General features: G+C 35.2%; 2 protein-coding genes across 2 annotated transcripts; one reads left to right on the forward strand and one right to left on the reverse strand.

The window, feature by feature from the left end:
• Nucleotides 1–311: 311 nt before the first annotated feature.
• On the reverse strand, nt 312–2,284 carry LOC125474140 (uncharacterized protein At4g26485-like). Its single transcript, XM_048577585.1, has 3 exons — nt 2,060–2,284; nt 1,581–1,785; nt 312–865 (listed from the first exon to the last, which is right to left on the reverse strand). The coding sequence occupies exons 1-3, from the start codon at nt 2,196–2,198 to the stop codon at nt 520–522; spliced, it is 690 nt and encodes a 229-aa protein (XP_048433542.1). The 5' UTR covers nt 2,199–2,284; the 3' UTR covers nt 312–519.
• Nucleotides 2,285–5,684: 3,400 nt separating this feature from the next.
• LOC125474545 lies at nt 5,685–6,977 on the forward strand. Its single transcript, XM_048578472.1, has one exon. The coding sequence runs from the start codon at nt 5,685–5,687 to the stop codon at nt 6,594–6,596; it is 912 nt and encodes a 303-aa protein (XP_048434429.1). The 3' UTR covers nt 6,597–6,977.
• Nucleotides 6,978–8,662: the final 1,685 nt, after the last annotated feature.

Genomic DNA, 8,662 nt, shown 5'->3' on the forward strand with positions numbered 1-8,662 from the left:
CACGTTAGTAAACATCGGTGTAATCTATAATCGGAATTCAATTCCGTTTTTTTTATTCCCATTACCGTTACTTAAACGCGCCATTAGTTTTGTAGTTGTCATTCTATGAGGCTTACTAGTAATAACTTTCAATATTTTCATTTCCTTTGTGTTTGGAGATTTATGGAGTTATGATCCAATTAAGTATCAATTTACTTCAAGGAGTTATGTTAATCAAGGTGTTATTAATACAAAATCTTGTCGAACGTCCTGCACAGGAAATTTCTACAAGCTTAACTACTACATTAAAAAGCAAAATCGTAGCAACGGACTTGTTGGCAAGGCACACTAATGATCAAAAAAAGGTTTTTTTTTACAGGCACAGAGCTTGCATACTTCTAAAGGTTAGGGATCAAATCTTTTACAAAGCCATATGCACACAGCTGAAACTATTCAGAATTCCAAAAGTACAGTTCCCAAAAAGATATAAGATGATCCTCTCCATAGGCCTAATGGCACCACATTCTGCTTACCAACACTTCACATGTTCATATAATAACTGCCACTGCTGGTTATTTCACTGCAAAGAGACATTTGATCAGAAGTGCTCCCATCTGGCACAGAAAATATGAAGGTGTAACAATTTCGGAGACGAAATGTTTTGTTGCCCTTGATGTCGCCGCCTCTCTTATTCTGGTAGCCAGGGTAGTCCGATTTATTGAAGATCACTTTATCACTCAAGATCAGGCCAGCTTCCTCTGCAAGTCCTTCCACATTCCATCTGTGATAGGGGTAGTCATCCCGGGTTGTAACATGAATTTCCCCACCATAGCTAAGCATGCAACGGGCACTTTCGAAAAATCCTTTCAGCAACTCCCTGTGCATTCTACATCCATTGAACCCCAAAATCCATAAACATCAAGGGAAGAGCAATTAGGTAACTAATTGGTGCATTAATGATGGTATATGACATTCAATGATATGTACAGGTGAAAGCTTAAAGAATCTGCGGTTTATAGAGCTACCATACTTATCTCCCTGCAGCCCGTTACACAAAATTGATTAACCATGCCTGAAATACTTCATAAAAATTTGGAACTATAGCATGCCTTGGATGATAGCACTCAACACTTCTCTTTTTTCTTTTCCAATAAAATGCCAAATTCAACTAGCTGAAAACAATGTGCAATATTCTACCATATATATAGTTAGTTCACACATGTGAGAGGCTTGTAACTCGGTTAGTTAAGAGCCCCAACATCTATAGTGCCAAACTCGATTCCCCTTCTCCAATATCGTTTTGTCTTAAAAGAGCAAAAGGTTGGTTCCTATATAACACAATCAATTCATCATTGTTTCGCAAGAAAGGGGAACTTGTGTATTATGCAATTGGAGGATAGGTTTCGAACTTGGGACATCTTCCTGAATTGTAACCAAAGAATGTTTTCGTATTTGTCAGCGAATCCAAGGCCTTACTCCCCATGAATTGAATACTATGATGAATTAGACTACATAAATGATGAATGCAAATAAAATTACCTAGTGTGACATTAAAAGCATGGACAAAAAAAAATGAAATGTTAATTGAATTAGTGACTTACTGAATAAGCTCATAGTCCTTTTCACGTAACCAAGAGTAATGACCTGCATGAGGAAAGTTGAAGATGATGACATCAAATTCCCTCCATTTGAGGACAGGATGGAGGTCCATCTTATGCACATCAACTCCATGCAGCACCAAGCACCCCATCCTCCTCAACTCTTCTAAATGTGACCAACTGCTCCAGTGTTTTGCCAACAAAGAACCTAAAACATCGAGTCGAATCGATCAATCTTGCACCAAATCATCGACGGAAAACATCTCAAGAAAATCAAACAAACCCAAAATTTAATTTATTGCCAAAAAATGCAGAGGAACAATTTTATACACATCCGATGCGTACCCATTTGAAAATTGTACCTAAAGATAGAAAAATCACAGAAAAGCAGAAAACTCAAGAAACCCAAAATTATAAATTGCATAAAGTTACATCTAATGAGTACCCATATGCATAAAAGATTAGGGTTTGAGAAATGTTACCTTGGGATTCAAGAGAAGTGGCCACCATGTTAGTAGCAGACCCAAAAGCTCGGGCCAAGCAAGCAGAAAACGAGAAGTTACCTTCCCCAACAAGCAGTATCTCTTGAGAGCTGTTGTAGTGCTCAATCCACCTCTCCATTTTTGTTTAGTTGCAGATTTCAAGTAAAACAAGGTCAATGTTAGTGGAAAGAAGGAGGACTTCCCAGTGATCAAAACCCCATGAGGGAGCAGACACCCTTCCAGAGAGTGCAACAGTTATTTATTTGTTTTATAGAAGAGAGATTTGGGCTTACGGATCTGTTGAGCCTTTTGGTATGTTGGTCCTTTCAGTTTGTTCCCGAAAGTAACGCCATAAGGCCCATGAAAGCAGTGTCATGTGTGTCGATTTTTGTTGAGGACTTGTGAGCAGGGGCGTCTTTTGGGGAGCATAGTGTTCGACCGCAAAAGGGGACCCAACAAAAAAAGTTCAAGTGGGACATACAAATACGATGCCTCTTTTCCTACTTTCTCACTTTTTTTTCTCAAAAAAGCTTGCCCACTTTTTTTCTTCAAAAAAGCTTGCCCACTTTTTTTCTTTTAAGCAATTTAATAAGAGTCCTAATAAATCCATTTTATTGTCCTATTTTTACACTCACATTATAATTTCACCTGCCATAAAAAATTAAAATTTTATTTATCCACCTATCATTATTCCTAAAATAACCTGTAATGTTTTTTTTTTCAAAGAAATATTAGTATGTTTTTAAAGAAAACCAGCATGCTTCCTTAATTGCCTATCCTAGCTTGCACCAGAATGGCAGAATCTCCTTTTACCCCCCATCAAAAACCAAAACCTTTGACACCTGCTTGGTGGCAGTTCCTTAGGAAAGAGTGAGAAACGGAAGGGGGAAAAAGAGAGAAGCATGGTGAAAGAAGAGATAGAAACACGAGGGAGATTGCTCCAAATGGGTTTTTATTCCAATTGGAATTCGTTATTTTTCGATTTGGAAATCTGGGTTGTCGTCGTTGTTCGTCTATGAGGAATAGGAAGATAGGGTGGAGGTGGTTGTACTGAAATTCAAAGGGAGAACGGAGGATTTAGCTAATGAACTACAAAATGACAATGAGGAATTAGTTGGTGATTTAGGCCATGATGAAATTGTTGACGACCTTGATGAAAATCATAATCATGACGATGCTCCTAATGGGTTGATTTGTTCTCAAAGTTAAAGTTATTAAAATCATATTTACGATAAATCATGTTGCAGGAAAGGTAAAATGGGCTAGCTTTGATATCAATTGAAGGTAACTTTTTAGACAAAATTGATTATGAAGGTTTAATTGTTTGATTAGATGTTAGACTAGAGAGCCGATGGGGTTTGAACCCACACCATGGTGCAAGGGCAACACTCATCTCCATCACTATGATAAAGGGCCACTTGTTGTCCATTTGGTTTCTTAAGTTAAACTAATTATTGATTATTTAGTAATATGGTTATTTTTGTAACATTCTTTACATTTAATGATATTTGAAAACTGATAATTAGTGTGAGTTTTTAAGTGTGTTTCAGTTTTAGTTATTGTATTTTAGCGTCAATACTTTGTTCAATTTTTTTATGGAATACTGTTTTAAGAAGGGCCTCCTTATAAATTTTGCACATGGCTCCCAAAAGCTCAGAGATGGCTCTGCTTGCAGGCACTCGGTGCTAAAACATATTGAAAAGTTGGATTTGATATAACAGTCTCAATCATTTTGTCTAATTTATTGGATCAAATGTGACGGTTAAGGGTAATGTTAAGGAGACCAAATTTTTTAAACCAACCATGCAAACCAAATGATGTTGTTGTTGATAACTGAATTATTACTTAAACATTGATTTACGTACTTATTTCCTATTATTGACACACATTTGGTTTGCAATTTTGGTTTAAAATTTTGGTCTCCCTAGTATTACCTGATAGAGAGTATAATACTTCTCCACAAATTTTGGATTTGATATAACAGTCTCAATCATTTTGTCTAATTTATTGGATCAAATGTGACGGCTAAGGGTAATGTTAGGGAGATCAAATTTTTTAAACTAAATGTGCAAACCAAATGATGTGATTGTTGATGACTAGATTATTACTTAAACGTTGATTAACGTGCTTATTTCCTATTGTTGACACATGATTTGGTTTAAAATTTTGACCAAATGCATACTTCTCCACAAAATTTTAGATGAAAATGAACAAAGAGTATGCCCACATGAAAAATAGACTATAAGTTGTAATGGCTTGTTAACACTTAATATTATGGTATAATGGTATTTCTCTTCACTGGTAAGTGAGAGGTCTTAAATTCAATTATCGCCAGAGGCAAATTTGAACCACATTATTGCTAACCCATTATGAGGCTTAGCCTACTCTCCCACCCCCTTAGTGTAGATAATATCGTTTGTAAAAAAAAAAAAAAAGTATTGATGACTCGTTTGGAAGGGTGTTTAAAATGACTGAAAACGCTTTTAGTGAAACTGATTTTCTTTCAAAAGAACTTAAAGTGTTTTTTAAAGCAAATATAAAATATATGCTTCTTGTAGAAAACACTTCAAGAATCATTAAATATAGCCTACGTGTTTTCCAATTGGTCTTTATTTATTTTTTGTTGGATCTATTTTTTAATTAAAAATAACAAATGAAAGTAACTACCGACTAAGGGTTATGAAATTACTAATTTAACCTTAACTAATCAATTTTAATGTTTTGAGGTTCCAAATAAGGAAGGACAAAATTTGGTATTATAAATGATTTGCCACTTTCCCCCTCTCCCTTAATACGTAGAGTTAAGTCATTTGATATTAAAAATTCAGTGGAGTTTATTCGACAAATTATAGGGTGTCAATAAATCACTTAAAAAATATATTGAAATTATGATTAAATAAATTTATGTAGATCGTTCGTCCAATAAAAATATAATTTCTTAATTAATTTACTTTTCCTGCCAAAAAAAAAAAATTTACTTTTCTTAGTTTCCTCCGTAGAAAAACCAAAAAACAGAAAGCAAACAAGGATCTCAAATTTGAGATAGAAAGACGATGTACGATAGAACAATTGAAAAAGTACAAATATCAAATGCCAATATACAAAAGGCAGTTCAGATTTCATGGTTGGCAGTTCTGACTTCCATTGATTTTTTCAATTCAATGTCAACTGTCTCCAAGTGAGCAAATTGACAAGAAGGAAGCTGTAAATAGTAAAACGTCTTGTTGAAATGTGTTTTTGTTAACCCTTCTGTTTCGGCAACCTCTTAGATTGTAGCCTCTAAAAAGGAGAGTTTTTTCTCCACGGAACAAACTGTCATAGCCTCTTGCATTCTCTCTCTCTCTCTCTCTTCACCAACACCTCTCTCTTCTCTCTGTCAAACCAGTTTCTCATCAATCTCCATCCATGTCAATAGGCCATTTCCAAAGGCACCAAGATTCCCAAATATCCCAAGAGGCTAAGTTGTAAGTTCCAAATTTCCAACCCTTCATTCTCATTAGCATTAGATTTCAAACAATTGAAAGAAAAAAAAAATCAATGTGAAACTTTTTACCCATACCTATTCAATGATTGCTAACCCAACAATTTTACAAATTTTGCAAAGATGCAGTCTTTGAGTCGATCGATGCGAGGTAAATCATTTCATGAGTCTCCACCATTTGCAGAGAAGATCACAGACGACCCTGTGACAACAAAAACCGCACAAAGCACGGTGACTTGCGTCTTCCTTGCCAATATTGCGACATTTTGGCGGAAGGTGACGATCATATGGTGTAAGAACCTCATGAACCATTCCCTAAGCATTCGGATTGATAGCTTAGACGGCGAGTTTCATTATACGTGCAAATTCGACCTAAAGCCATGGCATTTTTGGAGCAAAAAAGGGTACAAGTCATTCGAGTTCGAAGGGAATCAAGTGGAGGTTTATTGGGATCTTCGGTCTGCAAAATTTGGCGGCAGCCCAGAACCGTGTTCCGACTTTTATGTTGCTCTTGTTTGCGATGAGGAGGTTGTGTTGTTATTGGGAGACATGAAGAAAAAGGCATACAAGAGAACAAAATCCAGACCAGCCCTTGTGGAGGCACTTTTATACTACAAAAAAGAAAACGTGTTTGCCAAGAAAAGTTTTGCCACAAGAGTGAAGTTTGATGAGAAGAGAAAAGAGCATGACATTGTCGTGGAGAGCTCAACGTCCGGCCTGAAAGACCCAGAAATGTGGATCAGTGTAGACGGGATTGTGTTGATTCATGTCAAGAATTTGCAGTGGAAATTCAGAGGGAATCAGACTGTGCAGGTGAACATGCAACCGGTGCAAGTTTTCTGGGACGTGCACGATTGGCTTTTCAGCAGCCCGGGGACAGGGCACGGGCTGTTTATTTTCAAGCCAGGGGCACCGGAATCAGAGAGCGATCACGACAGAGATGGCAACGGCAGCATAAACAGTGATAATAGCAGTGCTTATTATTCAACTCAAACAAGTAATAACTCAACATCTTCTGACTTCTGCATGTTTCTTCATGCTTATAAGATTGAGTAAGGGAGACTAGCTTACAGAAAACACGCAAAGTAAAAAAAAATAAAAAATAAAATAAAAAAAGAAAGAAAAGGAAAATGGTTGTAAAATTGTAAATTATGGTAGTAGGATTAATTATGGGTACTTTAGTACTCATCTGATAATTTGTAAATTAAACTTTATTCGTATTATATATGCAGGAAAGAAAATTAAGGTCTAGAAATGCTATTCCATGATCTCCTACTTATTCTTGCCATTTTTCAAGTGGGTTAATTATTATTCTTGCCATTTTTACTTTCTGTATGTAGAAAATTGGAGAGGGTATTGGTATAATGTGGATACGGCTAGGGTTTAAGGACCGATATTGCTCTTAATTTTTCAGGGTAAGAAAGGTAAACAAAATGAATGAAGTTAGTATCAATATCAAGCGCCACGACGATGAGGAACATGTTCTAGAGTTTAATTGTAGCCCAAACCATGAAAAAGGAGTAGAGGAATTGATTCATTCTACCCTTGTTTTGATAGATTAATCCACTTGCTCCTAATTTTCTTATTTACTGGTGTTAAATTGGTTGACGTGAAAAAAGATCAACAACATCGATGAAAAAAGAGTAGAAAGAAAACGATGTCCCAATATATAGGGTTTATACGCCATTTTACTAACCAAGTCATGATATCCCTAATCACACCAACACTTAATTAACCTTCTTATTTACCACCTTGTTTCGTCATTGCACGACCGCGAAGTACCCTTTGTTGGCTCCGATGGACAAAGGAAGTTAGGGTAGCCGAAACATATTTGTCGATTCAAAGATGCAGTGCGTCCTTTATTTTTAAAATAAGAAAGGGTAGAGAAAATGTCTCAAGTCAATGCTTAAATATCAGGCATCACGACGCTAAAGGAACACATGTTGGAGCTTAATTGTAGCCCAAATCAAGTAAAAAGAGTAGAGAAATTTATTCATTAATTCTACACTTGGTTTGATAGAGAAATTTATTCTTTTTACTCATCTGCCGCCTGAAACAAGATTTGACTCTCACTTTACTTCCTATTATTGAAAAATCGACCATTAACCCATTGAAAGTTAAATTCTATCTCAATTTGTCTTCTTTTCATCTTCTCCATCTGCCATCCCAGTAAGTTAGATCATGTGACTTCCAAGAATAATTTTTTGTTTCGAATGAAAACGTGAGACTCGAGTGTTGTTTTAGAGGTAAATGAATAATCAAAGGCAAGTCATAAACCATACCCCAAGAAGAAGGAAAAAACAGATACCATTGATTTAAAAGAAAACTAATGATTCATTGATTTAAAAAAAAAATACTAATGAAAATGGTTTCGAACTTTGAATATTTAACCAAAAGCATCCTAGTAACTTTATTTAATGGTTTAGACAAAATTCAACGTTAAACAGCCATGGAGCTTTAATAGAAGAGTAATGTTATTCATACCATCTTTTTATATCACATTTTTATATCACTTTAGGTGGCATCTAATGTGGACAACCATATCATTTGAAAATTTTGCAAAACCCAAGGAAATGAAGGAGAAAGACTTCTCATATACCACAATCATAATTTAATTAACTAGTTTTTCTTAATTATTAGTTTACTAAATAATGAACTAAATTTAAAAATCTGATTAATTCAAATGATGCAGCTGTCCACATCAAATGCCACCTAATGTGGTATGAAAATGTGATACGAGAATATGATATGAATATCATTATTGTTAATAAAAAGGACTTCTCTAAACTTTTTCTTAACCAAAAACAACCTATTAACTTTATTTAATAAATATGATTTTAATTTTACTAAAAAAAAAACAAAAGCTTAATATAATAATTAAAAAACCCCAAAATATTTTTTCTCTTCATAATCTCTCTTCTTTCCTCTGCCACTTCCTCTCTCTTTCCTTTATGCAAAGGGAATCCATTTTTTTTTTTAAATTGAGGATTAGGTGTGGGGCCAATTCCACATCAAACTTCAACAATCCGAACCATATACTTTGTAAGTCTCGATTCATAGATTATCCTTGCAAAATTTCAATTCAATCCGAATCCGTTGGAACTCCGAAGTTAAGCGAGAAG

This window comes from the organism of the source record quoted next, unplaced genomic scaffold, assembly GCF_019419815.1.
Source record: "Pyrus x bretschneideri cultivar Hongxiangsu unplaced genomic scaffold, Pyrus_bretschneideri_v1 Contig12, whole genome shotgun sequence".
Classification (NCBI taxonomy): Eukaryota; Viridiplantae; Streptophyta; class Magnoliopsida; order Rosales; family Rosaceae; genus Pyrus; species Pyrus x bretschneideri.

What these genes read in the sequence shown, in the direction of transcription:
- LOC125474140 (XM_048577585.1), bottom strand. Translation starts at nt 2,198, where the DNA reads ATGGAGAGGTGGATTGAGCACTACAACAGCTCTCAAGAGATACTGCTT. An exon ending in CACTTCTCTTGAATCCCAAG is followed by an intron (nt 1,786 to 2,059) that starts GTAACATTTCTC and finishes TCGATGTTTTAG; the next exon opens with GTTCTTTGTTGGCAAAACAC. An exon ending in AAGGACTATGAGCTTATTCA is followed by an intron (nt 866 to 1,580) that starts GTAAGTCACTAA and finishes CAATGGATGTAG; the next exon opens with AATGCACAGGGAGTTGCTGA.
- LOC125474545 (XM_048578472.1), top strand. Translation starts at nt 5,685, where the DNA reads ATGCGAGGTAAATCATTTCATGAGTCTCCACCATTTGCAGAGAAGATC.